The 17,005-nt window shown below is 43.3% G+C and overlaps 1 protein-coding gene across 2 annotated transcripts in view; it reads right to left on the bottom strand.

The window, feature by feature from the left end:
* Positions 1 to 1,255: 1,255 nt before the first annotated feature.
* Positions 1,256 to 17,005, bottom strand: part of LOC124595819 (protein big brother) — a 246,557-nt gene continuing 230,807 nt past the window's right edge. Inside the window, exon 7 of one of the 2 annotated variants that reach the window (XM_047134714.1) lies at positions 1,256 to 1,388. In XM_047134714.1, the coding sequence (XP_046990670.1) occupies positions 1,367 to 1,388 (22 nt within the window). In that variant the 3' untranslated portion in view covers positions 1,256 to 1,366. The remainder of the gene's footprint in view (positions 1,389 to 17,005) is intronic. The other variant, XM_047134713.1, reaches the window with a different exon arrangement.

Genomic DNA, 17,005 nt, shown 5'->3' with positions numbered 1-17,005 from the left:
GCGCTTCTTACCCGATCGCTTTTCCTGTCAACCTCAGCGAAGTGAACACCCCACCAGACTATTTTATGGCACGTGAGGCAACATTTAAACCAAACTATTGTTTGTTATAGTAACCAACCTGCGTTTTGGACGTGAAATGAAATACACTATGGCCAGTCGTTATTTAGACTGACTATGCCTAAATAATACGAAAATGAAATTAGAAATATTTTACGAAATACCAGAGATAATGTCCCGGATTATTCTTAGACGAGGCATACTGAAATCCACAAGTAAAGTGTAATAAAACTATAGTACTGATATCTTAAAATGGATTAAATATTTATTCTTATCGTACTGCTTCGTAAACCAATCCATGTATTTGCGCTATTAAGAAAATTGACTACGTGAGTACTTGCAAAAGCGTGACAAATGTTACTTAAGATGAACGCCAATATGGTGTTTCAAAAAGGGCACTGTCTGTTTCCTCCCTGTACTTCTCCAGCTGAGATAATACACCATCTCTGCCGCGCGGGGTAGCCCCACGGTCTCAGTCGCCTTGCCACGGCTCGCGTGCAGCCCCCCCCCCCCTTTCCCCGTCGGAGGCTCGAGTCCTCCCTCGGACATGTGTGTGTTGCCCTCAGCGTAAGTTAGTTTAAGATAGATGAAGTAGTGTGTAAGCCTAGGGACCGATGACCACAGCAGTTTGGTCCCATAAGAACTTACTACAAATTAAAAAAAAAAAAAAAAACGATTGATTTCGATGCGATATTGACGGGACGTTCAACCTTCTTTTCTTCCTTCCTGTGTTGTAAGTAGCATCGAGCAGGGGCGCCCATACCCCGAGGCAAGGAAGGGGGTGGTCCTCCTCCCTCCTCTTAACTGTCAGGGAAACGAAAAGCTTTATTTAATTTTTTTTTACAAGAAAATAATTTAAAGGTCGGTATTACACAGGTTTTTAACGGAGTCGTAACTGGAACTTTTGTATGGGTATTTTAAAGTTGTCATTAGTCTTCATAAATATTGAAAATACTCCATACGCTGAGGTCCAGCCCCTGCCCTGTCACTGCAAACTATCGTGTGGGCGATTATGGCGTTGGGTAACGTAGCTGTAACTGAATTATTGACAGGCTACTTTTTAATGTTCTTTCGCTACATTCACGTACCACACGGCAAAGTAGAATTTCATAAAATACGGGATACGTTCAAGGAGAATGAAACAAAGTAATATGACAATAATGAAACATTTATTTGGTTTATTTGTACACTTAACAAGATTAATTATAGATTACAGACAATGATTACGGTATACACAGTGTAGTACGAGATGAAAGTGAAGGAGCGCAGTTACTTTAGGGAAATGTCGTCTAGTTGTGGTGACCATGGCTTAAGTCGCTCTTCTTCCGTGCCTGTAAACAAATAGGAAACCAAAAACGACGTATCAGGAATAGGCGTCACAGAATGCGCACAAAAGTTTCTGAATCAACACAGACGCTAACAGCTCAAAAGTGGCGAGGGCAGAAGCGAGGGGGTGGGCTCTTGTGCCCTGTCGCTTTCAGATGGAAATGCCGCCGGCGTATTGGGTTACCCGTGTCGGTTTCAGGGAGCTGTCAAAAGCAAGGGCGCTAGTCGTCCGATACCATCTCGAGTCCCACGAACTTTAGCCCATTGCCCCGTAATTACCCCCCGCTACGCTGTCAGCGAACCCTGCGGGCTCACACCGGCTGTCACGTGATACACCTGCGGTCCTTGACCCACAGTCGCAAAAACCAGTGACCTTCTTCTTCCGGGAAAAATTTCATTCAAAAAGGCAGCCGCCTCCGGTTAAAATGTCTTTCAAGGCCAGTCCAGAGACTCTCTTCTGCCATATTTACTGTGGAAAAATCTCGTGGTAAACTGAAATTCTCATTCACATATCTGGGAAACAAGGATTCCAAACTCTACTCAAATTAAAATTATGTTGGAATATTCGTTCATATAGCATTACTTCAAGAGAGAGCTTACAGTTTTCATTAATGCTGCAATTGTTGAAAAAGTAATATTACCTTTGTTACACATGATTTCCAATTCATGAAGCGTTCTCTCTGGCAATAAGACAAGAAATTGAAAAGAAGTAAACATTTCACAAAACTCTTGTTTGTAGTTTAAAGTTGATCAATACCCAGTCTCCAACGAAAACTTGTTACATATGGTTCGATTGCTATGTGACAACCTCAGTTATAAACTGACCGTATGTTGCTGTCGCAAAGCATTGTCAGTGTCGTATGGGCAACGTATAAAAATCTGCTAGTTGCTTACTGAAATTGTTAGTGTTATTACTGAAAGTTAAACGGAACGGTAGCCTTTCCAGTCATTAGTAACGTCTTCCCTATGGTTTTCCTTAACTGACTGGTTACCACAGAGAAGTCCAGCGACCCTCTCCTCTGCCGTCGCCACACTTTTAAACTTAGTACATAACTATCAGATTTTTCTGTCTTTCAGCTATCATGCAAGACGCATTTTCATGCACTAGTAATAAATAAAAGTTTTATTTTAAACGAAAACACAAGCAACAAACGATAACGATAAACAAGGTGCACCTGAATGCAAATATGACTAGGTTTATTAATATTCAAAACATGTCAGGTTCCCATGCGTGTGACAGCGTTGAAATATCGCGGCGTTTCGACGAGTGCATACTCATCATCCACTGCCACTCAGCTCTGAACCCAAGAGCTTTTCATCATCTAGTAACATCTCAGAACTCTTCTCTTTCTAGAAGGAAGGATTTGGTCATTCACAGTATTTATGTAAGATTCCACTGTTCCGGAGTATTTTTCACTTTCAGGAATATGTTTCACGACAATATGTAGATAAATATTCGTGAGACCTAGACAGAAATGATAGCAAGACATTCTTGACCGCTAAATTTTGATGTAGGACCAGATAGCAAATTCTATGTCCTTCTCTTCTCGTTCTAATAAAACGAACCAAAATTTCAGTACGTCGGTGAAACCAACTATGATTCGTACAACTCATGAATTTATCGTATCATAGAGAGATGTCTCGAGGTCGGAGCCATCATTGCCTTTCAGTAATTCCTCCGACATCTTCCTGTTAGTACAAGCACTTTATCTGATGATGACGAGTCTTGATCTATGCAATGTTTTTGCAGTAAATCAAAGTTAACTTGGAGAAACGCTCTTGGTGCGTTGGGCTAAGATATCAGAATATAACTAGCGAATATCATGTTTTGATTTAAGTGGTCAAATTGAAATTTAGTGCTACCTTCGTTTCTATCAAAGTTTTGTTTCCGCACAGGAGTCATGTGGGATCGCGCAATTAGTCAAATTCCTGATTAATTATAGGTTACTTCTTTCAGGTAAGAAATACACTAGATCAGAAAGAGAATTACACCTAATGACATCCAAATAACCCACATAACGTTTCCACGTTTGTCATAAAAAAAATTTGGAATTTGGTTATATATTGTTGTTAAATCCCTAATAAATTTGAAAAAGGAGACTTTTCGAAATTTTCGTTTTCAGTGCACATAACAAATCAGTTAAGAATTGTTTTTAATAAAAAAATATTCATTCAGGATTCATTAAGAATAATTATTACCGATAAAAAATTACTTCTTAATAACAAGCTTCTGCACAAATACTGTGGCCAAAAACGTTTCACCTCGTGATTTGTAAGAAGTGTCGTATTTATGGCCATTCGGTTTGAAAAACTTCTGTTTATGTCCCACCCGATCCGTTCTCGAGACCCACAACCATTCAACTTCTACATCTACATCCATAGTCCGCAAGCCACCTGACGGTGTGTGGCGGAGAGTACCTTCAGTACCTCTATCGGTTCTCTCTTCTATTCCAGTCTCGTATTGTTCATGGAAAGAAGGATTGTCGGTATGCCTCAGTGTGGACTCTAATCTCTCTGATTTTATCCTCATGGTCTCTTCGTGAGATATACGTAGGAGGGAGCAATATACTGCTTGACTCTTCGGCGAAGGTATGTTCTCGAAACTTTAACAAAAGCCCGTACCGAGCTACTGAGCGTCTCTCCTGCAGTCTTCCATTGGAGTTTATCTATCATCTCCGTAACGCTTTCGCGATTACTAAATGATCCTGTAACGAAGCGCGCTGCTCTCAGATGGATCTTCTCTATCTCTTCTATCATCCCTATCTGGTGCGGATCCCACATTGCTGAGCAGTATTCAAGCAGTGGGCGAACAAGCGTACTGTAACCTACTTCCTTTGTTTTCAGATTGCATTTCCTTAGGATTCTTCCAATGAATCTCAGTCTGGCATCTGCTTTACCGACGATCAACTTTATATCATCATTCCATTTTAAATCACTCCTAATGCGTACTCCCAGATAATTTATGGAATTAACTGCTTGCAGTTGCTGACCTGCTATTTTGTAGCTAAATGATAAGGGATGTATCTTTCTATGTATTCGCAGCACATTACACTTGTCTACATTGAGATTCAATTGCCATTCCCTGCACCATGCGTCAATTCGCTGCAGATCCTCCTGCATTTCAGTACAATTTTCCACTGTTCGTGGAAAGAAGGATTGTCGTTATGCTTCTGTGTGGGCTCTAACCTCTCTGATTTTATCCTCATGGTCTCTTCGCGAGATATACATCACAGCATCATCTGCAAAAAGCCTCAGTGAACTTCCTATGTCATCCACAAGGTCATTTATGTATATTCTGGAAATATGAAGTTGGGAGCTAATGGATGTAGCCAAAATACCGATTTGGTATATGGCGAGGATGGTGAACCCTGATCTCTCGGGTTTTCTCTGCGCGATTGATTAATAGTGAGCTTCTGGGTGTTCTGCCGAGTTGTTGTTTCTATTTTATGCACAACATTTCGAGATCTACACAACAGCCCTCTTCAGGCGCTGCGAGTTCTGCTGTTAGGTGTACTCGCTGCTAGACTCCAACTAGACTATGAACTATTGATGGTCGAATGTTAAAGACGAACTTAGTCTACGAAAGCCGTGTGTGTACCGCACTCTGTGCGAATGTGGCTTCCCTTACGCCGAACAGACTTTCATAAAAATCGAGGAGAGATGCAAGGAACATCGGCCACATACCCGACTAAAATAACCAAGCAGTTTAGCTGTCGCCTCGAATATAATCACGATACGAAATACGATGAGATCAGTATCGAGGTGCAAACGCCAAGTTTGGCTCTGAGCACTATGGGACTCAACTGCTGTGGTCATAAGTCCCCTAGAACTTAGAACTACTTAAACCTAACTAACCTAAGGACAGCACACAACACCCAGCCATCACGAGGCAGAGAAAATCCCTGACCCCGCCGGGAATCGAACCCGGGAACCCGGGCGTGGGAAGCGAGAACGCTACCGCACGACCACGAGATGCGGGCTAAACGCCAAGTTTCTGGGACAGCATAACTAAGGAGTGTATTGAAACAAAGAAGTCACGAACTCAAATAAATAGGGACGGCTGTTTCAGTTTAAATAACGCCATTTGATTTATTCATATTTCGTCGACCGTCACAGGCGTCAGAGTTAGAAAACGCTGCGGTTCACGGAATATCAGTGCGAATTCTGAAAAACAAAGGAGCATCAGCGGGAGTAGTTGCCGTCGGGAACCGAACTTGACTATAAATAGCGGCGTGAGACCAACAATAGTTCACAGTTTGGTTGGAATCCTGGCAGCGAATACGCGTACCAGCAAAACTCGCAGCGTCTGAAGAAGACAGCTGTATCTTTCATCGAAATATTATGCATAAAATGGAGAAAACAACTCGGCAGAATATCCAGAGGCGCGCTCCGTGGGAAACCCTGTTGTCAAATCCTTGTCGACCAGGCTACTGAATGCCATACACTGGCCGGATAAAGCAAGACCCACACTGTAGTTCATTCCAGAAACGCCTTGCGGAGTTAACGCATTCCTGACTGGACTGCTTTGTTCCCTGGTTTGGCAACCGTACAGCACGTCAATGATGTGATGCAAAGACGCATACTTTCATACCAGAATACAGCCATGAAGCAGAAAAGTATATGCTTCAAGCATGACATCTCGAGGCTGTCTGTTAACGACGACACAACGAAAACAAAAGAGAATTCGTGCCCACAGGGGTCAGTTTTCATACTGATTATGGATACTTTCAAATGAAATGAAATTGTATTCATTTAATACCCTTTACGTGGTGAACAACGTCACAAATTTTGAAAATATCAGGCTTTTGTATCTCATTATGATGTGACAATTTCCATTTCTGACAGTGTATACATGGTGTTTCAGTTAAAGTGCACGCCTCTGTAACATACAAAATAATAGGTGTCAGTAGGTCCACATAAGAAACTTTACAATTTCTGTGGGTTTTGAACATAGTTTACTGACTTATTTTCCAGAGAGTTAAATCAACGAGATACAGTTTTTTAATAGAACTTCAGTTTTTTCTATCATGTAGCTGATGTGTTTAAACCAGCTGTGTACAAATCAGTTTAAATCATATATCTAATATGTTTAGTTTGGGAACTAGAGATCTTCAAAGTGTTAGAGGTGGATGCAACACGCTGTATAAAGTACTTGGTTGTGTGCAGATAAATGTTCAAGTGGCGAAATGTTGATCTAAGTGAGATGTTCAAATGTATGTCCACGTTCGTGAATGCACAACACAGTACGCATTCTAAAAGACCTGCGGACGAGGTGTAACATCGCTGGTGTCAGAGAGCAACGAGTTTCCTCGATGCGCCGTTTATGACTCATTTCGGGTTGTGGGTTCATTGGCATAAACACTATTCTTTAGATGTCCCCACAAAAAGAAATCAGCTGGTGTTAAATCGGGCGAGCATTCGGACCAATCCTTAGGATTAGGGCGCCCCAACCATCTTGCAGGGAACCTGTTGTTCATTTCTTGCAAATCACGCGGTTCCTACGAAGTAGTGGGACCGTTGGTTTCATCCCCAAGGATTCCAAATCACGTGTTAATCTACAAGTTAAGTTGACGATCGATAGGACGTACCCACGTAGGATTTCCTGTGGCCTAGTAATAACTGTCGACGGACAACGTAGTGGCCGATGACCTTCTTTCGAGACAAGCGGCGTTTGCTTAGAGTTATCAGTGTTAACAGACAAGCGACACTGCGTGAAATTAACCCCAGGAACCAGTGCCGGACGTACGACGAACGTATTGGTTAGGACAGTGCAGCGAAATTTGGCGTTGTTCGACGCGAGTGCCTTTGCTAACAGCAAGATATTGCCTGCAGAGCCCCCCCCCCCCCCTGACCTCGTGATTATATCGATTGGACCACAGACGAATGGAAAATCTTGACCTGGTCATATGAGTCCCGATTTCAGTTGGTAAGAGCTGTTGGTAGGGTGGTCATAATGCCGCGGCGCCAAGTTGTCAACAAGGCACCGTGCAAGCTGGTGACGTCTCCATAATGTCGTCGGCTATGTTTCCATCAAATGTGCTGCTGCTCCGGTGCAACCGAATCGGTCATTGACGTAATGGTTATCTTCGGCCACTATTTGTAGCTATTCGTAGACTTAATTTTCCCAAACAATGACGCAATTTTTGTCGTTGACAGTGCGCCGTGCTACCGGGCCATAATTGTTCGCGATTGGTTTGAAGATCGTTCTGGACAATTCGAGCGAACTGATCGCCCGAGATCGAACATTTATTGGACATAATCGAAAGACCAGTTCGTGCAAAGGTTCTACACCGGCAACATTGTCGCAATTATGGGCGGCCATAGAGGGAGAATGGCTGAATATTTCTGCAGGGAACTTCCAACGACTTGTTGAGTCCATGTCACACTATGCAAAAGCAGATCCGACATGATATTAAGAGGTATCCCATGACTGACGTTAAAATCTTCTGGGTTGTTCGGCCGCGTCATATTTCTTCAAACAATCGACGTTTCGATCCCTCTGCTGGGATCCTCTCCAAGATCTAGGGTGTCAACTGTAGATTGAGCACTGTGAGAGTCCAGTGTCACCTTCTCTTATAAAGGAGAGTTTTCCCACTTTTGTGCTGGGATTAATGGGTAAAATGCCTAGGGCTACCATTGGTGGACCGCCGTCATTGGACAGTAACAGGAGTTAACCTGCGCTTATGCCGAAGAAGAGGGTCATCGGCTGAAATTCCTGTCAGAAAGAAATTTTTCCCGCTTTTATTCTGGGGAAGAAAGTCCTGTAGACTTACATATCCATGACCTTTTTCACCTCAGTGTAATGTTTCTTATGTGGACCTATCTCAATAAATGTCCATGTAATCTGTTATTTTGTAAGTTACAGAAACATACACTTGATTTGAAACGCCCTGTACACTCCTGACCACAGTCCCACTGAATACAGGACGCACTTACATCTCGCAGGGTCAAATTGTAGCCTATCCCCGATGTTATTTAATCTGTATATTGAGCAAGCAGTAAAGGAAACAAAAGAAAAATTCGGAGTAGGTATTAAAATCCATGGAGAAGAAATAAAAACTTTGAAGTTCGCCGATGACATTGTAATTCAGTCAGAGACAGCAAAGGACTTGGAAGAGCAGTTGAACTGAATGGACAGTGTGTTGAAAGCAGGATATAAGATGAACATCAACAAAAGCGAAACAAGGATAATGGAATGTAGTCGAATTAAGTCGGGGGACGCTGAGGGAATTAGATTGGGAAATGAGAAACTTAAAGTAGTAAAGGAGTTTTGCTATTTGGGGAGCAAAATAACTGATGATGGTCGAAGTAGAGAGGATATAAAATGTAGACTGGCAATGGCAAGGAAAGCGTTTCTGAAGAAGAGAAATTTGTTAACATCGAGTATAAATTTAAGTGTCAGGAAGTCGTTTCTGAAAGTATTTGTATGGAGTGTAGCCATGTATGGAAGTGAAACGTGGACGATAACTAGTTTGGACAAGAAGACAATAGAAGCTTTCGAAATGTGGTGCTGTAGAAGAATGCTGAAGATTCGATGGGTAGATCACATAACTAATGAGGAGGTATTGAATAGAATTGGGGAGAAAAGGAGTTTGTGGCACAACTTGACTGGAAGAAGGGACCGGTTGGTAGGACATGTTCTGAGGCATCAAGGGACCACAAATTTAGCATTGGGGGGCAGCGTGGAGGGTAAAAATCGTAGAGGGAGACCAAGAGATGAATACACTAAGCAGATTCTGAAGGATGTAGGTTGCAGTAAGTACTGGGAGATGAAGAAGCTTGCACAGGATAGGGTAGCATGGAGAGCTGCATCAAACCAGTCTCAGGACCGAAGACTACAACAACAACAACATATTACGCACAGGTATTTGAAGGGATCGAAATAACTCTCACTTGCTAGTTCCTCGGAACAGAATAAAAACTCGAGAGAATCACGAACAATAAGTTTGACGCTATTGTGGCCTCTCAGAATGCTTGATACTCCTATCTCTGTTACCAAAGGCATCCCAGTTACTGTTGCTGCCAAAGTTTCTCGTCGTGGGCGCCAGCCGGAACACTACGTTCGGCGATCTACGTTACAAAGCGCGTGCTGCCGAACGTGACTGGCTCAGCTTAAGACATTGATAAGCCGGCGTCTATTGTGGCCATCCCGGCGCACGCGAGGAGACGGACGCTGGCAGCGGACGGAAGGAAATATTCAGGTGCGGGGGCGAGCCGGCCACATCCGCTGGCGTGCATAATTGACGTCGGCGCCGGGGCGACCGCGCGTCGGTGAACCGAGTGACAGCGCGCGGGGGACGCCGGCGGTTTCGCGTCGGAATCCATCTGCGTTGAGGTTTCCGCTCTGCCTCCGTCATTAATGCGCGCGGTCGTGGCTGCGGCGTGACCAAAAAAACGAAGTGGTCACCAGCGAGAAATAAAACCGGACACAACATTAGCATTTCACGCGCTGCAAGCCACCTCCAAGTTTGTGTCGAAATGCTCGGCAGCTGATCATTTCGGTGTGTTTGTTACAAGGTGTACCTACACAGAGTGAGCATCAATACGATTATTGCCGAGTAGCCATAACACACCTACCATTTATTCACTTCTGAACATTCTCACCCATTTTCGTGGGAGTTTGTGGAATGTACTAAAATGCTGCACAAAACCGTTGTTGTTTTATCAAAAATGCTTCAAATGGCTCTGAGCACTATGCGACTTAACTTCTGAGGTCATCAGTCGCCTAGAACTTAGAGATAATTAAACCTAACTAACCTAAGGACGTCATACACATCCATGCCCGAGGCAGGATTCGAACCTACGACCGTAGCCGTCGCTCTGTTCCAGACTGTAGAACCGCACGGCCGCTGTGACCGGGTTGTTTAATCGCACACCAGCTGTGTACCCAGCGTTGCCCAGGTACAGGGTGCCGGCCGAAGTGGCCGTGCGGTTAAAGGCGCTGCAGTCTGGAACCGCAACACCGCTACGGTCGCAGGTTCGAATCCTGCCTCGGGCATGGATGTTTGTGATGTTCTTTGGTTAGTTAGGTTTAAGTAGTTCTAAGTTCTAGGGGACTAATGACCTGAGCAGTTGAGTTCCATAGTGCTCAGAGCCATTTGTACCATTTGGTACAGGGTGGCGCACGAAATGTGTTACCGATTGTTTCTTTCACAGTTTACGACGCACATTAGATATCCCGCTGGGTTCTCTACAGCAGTACCAGTTGAGCTTGGAAAAACAAATGAGTTACGAGCTCAGCAGCTTCATACCCAGCGTTGTCCAGGTACAGGGTGGCGCACGAAATGTGTTACCAATTGTTTCTTTCACAGTTTACGACGCACATTAGATATCCCGCTGGGATCTCTTCAGCAGTACCAGCTGAGCTTGGAAAAACAAATGAGTTACGAAATGACGTGTAATTCACGATACTGCCGCTAGGAGACTAGTAAGCAGCAATGGCTGACAATGGAAGACTGACGACACGGCAACGGTCGGCAATTGTGCTACATTTTCATGAAACGAAAAGCCTTGTTGTGACTCCGAGGCGTTTTCGACAACAGTTTAACACACGATGGGTCCCTTGCAAAAAGACGATAAATTTGTACAGGAAGGAACAGTATTGGAAGCGAAGCGACCTCGGTCTAAGCCTGTTTGTTCGCCGGAGAATATTGAAGCGGTACGATTTGCTGTACGGAGAAGTCCCGGGAAATCGTGTAGAAAGGCAGCAGTGCAACTGGGGATACCCAGACGCTCTGTTCAACGAATTGTTAAAAGTGACCTCCATATGTACCCATACAAGATGACCTGTGCACAGAAGCTCACTGAAGAACACAAGCAGCAGAGACTACTGTTTACTTAGTGGGCGGAGGATAGGGAAGAAACTCTCAACAACGTTTGGTTTTCAGACGAGGCGCATTTTCATTTAGACGGTGTGGTTAACAAACAAAATGTACCCTTTTGGGCCACTGAAAACCCACAAGTGCTTCATGAACGACAACATTATGCTCCGAGGATTACAGCGTGGGCAGTAATTTCCAGTCACGGACTTATTGGACTCTTTTTTTTTTTTTTTTTTTTTTTTTAAGAAACTGTGAATAGCGAGCGTTATTTGAGCATGCTTCGCAATAGCTTCATTCCACAGCTTCTTGCTACTGCCTTGCCCTTCAACATGCAGTTGTTCATGCAAGATGGAGCAGGACCAGATACTGAAAACACTGTGTTGGAGTTTTTACACGAGCATTTCGACATGCGGATCATTTCACTCAGGTTTCCAGGTCGGTTCAATGACGGACAAAATTGGCCACCCAATAGTTCAGACCTCAATCCATGTGACTTTTTTCTTTGGGGGTACCTAAAGGAAAAAATTTCCCGAAACGTCCGCGTGATTTAATGGAGCTCAGAAAACTTGTTCTTCAAGCTTGCAGTGAAATTACGGAAAACATGTAGACATGTGCCGTAGGGTAATCACTAACTTCAGTGTTCGTTTGAAAGGAGTTGGAAACGAAATGGTGGACATATTGAGTACGTGCTGAGTTAGAACAAATCTCCATGGACGGCTCTTCATTGTAGTATATGTTCCTTTCAGATTTTATTGGCAATAAAGTTTATATTCAAAAACAAAATGGTAACACATTTCGTGCACCACCTTGTTTTTACTCCAGTTTCATCACCAAGTGACGTGGCGCAGTGGTTAGCACATTGTACTCGCATTCGGGAGGACGGTGGTTCAAACCCGCGTCCGGCCTTCCAGATTTAGGTTTCCTGTAATTTCTCTAAATCGCTCTAAGCAAATGACGAAGCGGCCGATTTCCTTCCCCATCCTTGACACAATCCCAGCTTCTGCTCCGTCTCTAATGACCTCGATGTCGATGGGACGTGAGCCCTAATCTTCCTTCCTTCCTCCCAGTTCCACCTCCTTCCCTCTCTCTGTCCATCACAACACGCCGCTCTGCCGTCTCTCTCTCCCTCCGTCCACCTCTTCCTCCCTCATCTCTTCTCTTTGCAGCCCTAAAGCATCGACCGCACACCGACCAACGCAGCGCCGCGTAACGGCATCAAGAAGGCGCTGACCAGGCGCAGAGCCATGTAACAGCATCAAGAAGCGCTGAACAGAGCGCCAATGGAAAGAGAGATCAGCGACACACCTCCAGGAACACAAGAGTAGAGCGCCCCTTGTCGACGCTGACTTAACCAGCCGCCCATCGCTGGTCGGCCCAGTTCGGTTGCAAACGTCGAAAGCATCAGTACTGAACAATAGGAAGACGTTACTTAGCCTGCGTTCTGCGAGTAGTAATAATGTGTCAAATTAATTCCACGGAGGAGGTACAGGAAGCAGAGCGCGACACCTCATAAGAAGACGCTAACTCATGTTTCTTTTCTTTTTAGAAATAAAGTGTCCTATTAATTAAAAAGAATTTAATGTACAGATCATTTTGCATTCCTGCCACCAGGCATCGCAACTTCGCTCCTTCCTCGTTTGTATCCGTGCTGACTCCCACAGCAGCCGACACAATAATCTCTCCATCCACCTGTTCCCCTTTCCTTCAAATCTCTCTGTCCATCTCTTCCTCTGTTCATTTACTCCTCCCCTCTCTTTCCATTTCCTCATCTCCCATTTCTCTGCCTTTCCCCCCCTTCCCATCTCTCTCTCTACCTCCTCCTCCTCCATACACTTGGTTTGTCCTCTTTCCCCTTGTTTGCCTGTCCATCTCTTCCTGCCGTATCTTCTCTCCACGTTATCACCAGCACCCCAATAGAAGGTTGCTAGGTCTTAGCCTCACAGTATTCCTTTCCGGACAGTAATATGTTATCATGTTTGGTTGAAATCGATCAGTGGCTTCTGATGTATACACACACATCACATTTTTTCACACGTATTTGTAAACATATTTTACCTGTATCTTTAACAAATTTCGCCTTGCAGTTTCCTTTCCAAGCAACTCAATGTTTATGATGTCATATCTCCAGAACTATGTGTCGTACAATCATAATTTTGCACCTACATTCAGCGGCATATGTGGATACTCTTTACAAAATAGAGTGCAGTGTCCCATAATGATATATTTCTGCAGGTACATTGAGTGGTATATGTGAATACTATCTGCAAAATGGTTTGCGCTACAGTCAGGACTAAAATAAGTAATAAATTAAAACGTCATGCCCGATGTGACACAGCGCGACTGCTACGGTCGCAGGTTCGAATCCTGCCTCGGGCATGGTTGTGTGTGATGTCCTTAGGTTAGTTAGGTTTAAGTAGTTCTAAGTTCTAGGGGACTGATGACCTCAGAAGTTAAGTCCCATAGTGCTCAGAGCCATTTCAACCATTTTTTGAACCGATGTGACAATTTTCTGTGTGAATAGCAGAAATGTAATAAACGATGAACTGTTTCCTTTCATCATTTTGCGGTGGTTCTCAGCAAAAAAAGTTTCGTAATGGTTGCTAGTCACTACATGCTCTCATTCCTAAATACTGGATGAATAGAATATGTGTATTTGCGAGTTGTAGGCTACACTACTTTCTACACCCCCCCCCCTCTCCCTATTTTGATAAGGTGGTAGTTCTCACCCTCACAGCAATTCTTTCCAGACAATGAGAGGTACGTGTACCAAGATTGTTCGAAATCGGTCCCATAGTTTAGGAGGAGAAGCAGAACATACTGTACATATGTGCATACATACTGTGCATGCACACACTTATTTTCGTAGAGTATGTATGGATTTACTGGACAAACACTGGAAACAGTTACAACCTTAACACAGCTTGGACTATGCGTCAGTTGGACGTCGATACAAAACAAGTCCCAGGAAAAGCAGCTGCCAGATAAATTTATTGAAAGATTTTTACAGAAAGGTGTGGTATCACCGCCAGACACCACACTTGCTAGATGGTAGCCTTTAAATCGGCCGCGGTCCGTTAGTATACGTCGGACCTGCGTGTCGCCACTATCAGTGATTGCTGACCGAGCGCCGCAACACGGCAGATCTAGAGAGACTTCTTAGCACTCGCCCCAGTTGTACAACCGACTCTGCTAGCGATGGTTCACTGACAAAATACGCTCTCATTTGCCGAGACGATAGTTTAGCATAGCCTTCAGCTACGTCATTTGCTACGACCTAGCAAGGCGCCATTATCAGTTACTATTGATATTGAATCATGTACCGTCAAGACTGACATTCACCATTAATGGATTAAAGTTAAGTATTCCACCAGCTACGTCCATTTTTTCTAAATTGTAATTTCCTTGTCCTGTTCCAGACCTCACGCCAGCCTGCGGTGAGTTAAAACGCGTGCCTTTCGGCCTCCTCTAGTAACACAGTGTTGGCTCTCCTGCCAACCAAACAAAAGGTAACCAACAAACAATAAGTTCGACCGATTCTTTAATACTGCTCGCCAGTCTGCGACATTTACCAGGTAGCATTGGTCGAAAAGTCAGAAAAAATCCAGGGAAGAGCTACATGTTCCCTCGAATGGTTTGTTTAGTCAGCACGGGGCCATCTTCAGTGGCATACGCTGTAGTCAGTCTGCTATCTGAAGAGCGAGCAGTACAGATACACCAAGAACAAGCTTCCAGTCTATCAGTGTAGTGCAGTGTATGATTATACGTACGTATGTAGAGCCTGTCCGTGTGCGTTTCTTGCGTCATATCATTTACTAGCGATGAATGTGTTTCAGTAATGTAAAAGGTTTGCAGCTTGTGGCATCATTTTGAAAGGCCCCAAGATCTGCGAGAAAAGATATTCTCGAAAGCATTCTGCTACTAAATCTATATCTGATATTTCCGATTATAAGAAACATAGCTCAAAACACTTTCACACAGCTATAGTGTACAGAACGTGTGGAGTTATGTTACTCTTAGACAATCTTTGGTCTTGTGGTACAGTCTTTATTTTTGCGCAGTCTGATATATTCTTAGTTGAGGTGTGGAAGGTGATGGACCTATTTAGTAGTGCTGTGTGGACTTGCGCGTATCTGTTAGATTAGGAGAAGACAGCAAGGATGAATATGATGTGGACAATGAAAAGTGAAAGGAATATAAGTTGTGAATAATGTGATTGTTTTTAAAGAGATGAATTTTGAGGTAAGGCTGCAGCACTGCGTACCTAATGTGTCGGAATGATTCTCAGCTAGTTAACTTTCTCAGAGCTGAGAGAAAGACCTCCACACTTCTCTGAATCATGAGTTTACATATTATTTGATTAAGCTGTTTGATTTTTATAGAAATTCTCTGTTAATATTGTACCCTTTTTAAATCATTGTTCACTTTGTTAAGCATTGTATTCTTCAGACAAATGTTATGTGTGAAGATCACGTGAAGTTTTACTGTGTATTTTTCAATACATACTTCATTCTAAAATCGTTGTCTTGGAATATCATTTCGTAGGAATAGTGTCTCCCCACCATACTTCTGTCATCACGCTTTACCACATGTAACAGTTTGAATATGTATTTAGAAACAGAAATCTAGCTTAGCCACTACCTGCTTGCTTTTGCTGTTGTACTTTGAGAAATCTGCAGACAATGTTATCAAGATGAGAGGTAAGTGGAAATTTTGATCAGGGCCAAATAGTTGTTTCACTTTCGTTGAGCATTTAACATAAAGACAAGGTGCGTCCAGATCAGTTACAGTTCAGTTCAAATTATGTCCTGTTTAGTCAAAGGTTAGCATACGAGTTTAAGTCGAACAACAGTTTGTGGGTACATAGTTTTGGTAATACGTAGATTGTTATAGAGTGGGACGTAAAGTTGGGCTAAGTTTCAGACAGAAATTAAATATAGTGTGGAGGTTACAAGGTGACAGTTTTATTGCAGTAGACATGGACCCTACGATAGTTCAGTATTTTAGGTTTGCTCCAATTACTTCTATAGCTTTTGAGAGATAATTTTCTCGGATAAAAATTGATTATCTGGTCGGAGACTCAACATGATAGAGAAAATTTTAAAAACACCTTTGGTTGTCAAGTGCTACCAATAAGCTGACAAGGCATTGTAAGTCATACACTTCCAGGAAACATTTTCATTTCGTATCAAGTATAATTAACATTTTGTTTAAAAATTTAAAGTTACTTTAAGAATACAGCACGATATTAACATAAATATGTTGATTTTGTGGATAGTGTAAAACAGTAAATGAACAGGCATAATTAGTTTTTGTATATTGTCACTTATTCCCAATTTTGGCAATGTATTTTCGCCTGCCTATTTTAATGATTTATAATGTCTGAATGTCCGGTCTGTTTATGGCATTGGGAAGCAGCTTGTGATACAAAACGGGCAACGTGAGTGGAGACTAGAGTGCTCGCTCTTCAGATTACCGTACAGGGTGTTTGAAAAAGAACTCGCTAGCTTTAATGTGTCCTAGAATCTCTACAAATTGGCATACACTATTCTAGTTTGTGGTGTCTGATTCATGAACTCTCCAAGTTTGGCTCCCCTGCAGTTGGCACACCTTGAGACGGCACAAGTGCTGTTTTCTTCCTCTGTTCCCCCAGTTCAGTCCAGGCGTGCATGCAGTGCAGTGCATAGCAACACAACATTTCATGTCAGTGGAACATTTGATCGTCGTAAGTGCAGAATGTGGAGGGGAGGGGGAGGGGGGCAGGGCATCCACATGACGTAATTCAGCGTCATCGTTAGTCTCCC

Source organism: Schistocerca americana, chromosome 2 (genome assembly GCF_021461395.2).
Source record: "Schistocerca americana isolate TAMUIC-IGC-003095 chromosome 2, iqSchAmer2.1, whole genome shotgun sequence".
Taxonomy (NCBI): domain Eukaryota; kingdom Metazoa; phylum Arthropoda; class Insecta; order Orthoptera; family Acrididae; genus Schistocerca; species Schistocerca americana.
The sequence above is the reverse complement of the archived record's forward strand: the minus strand, read 5'-3'. Positions and strand labels throughout refer to the sequence as shown.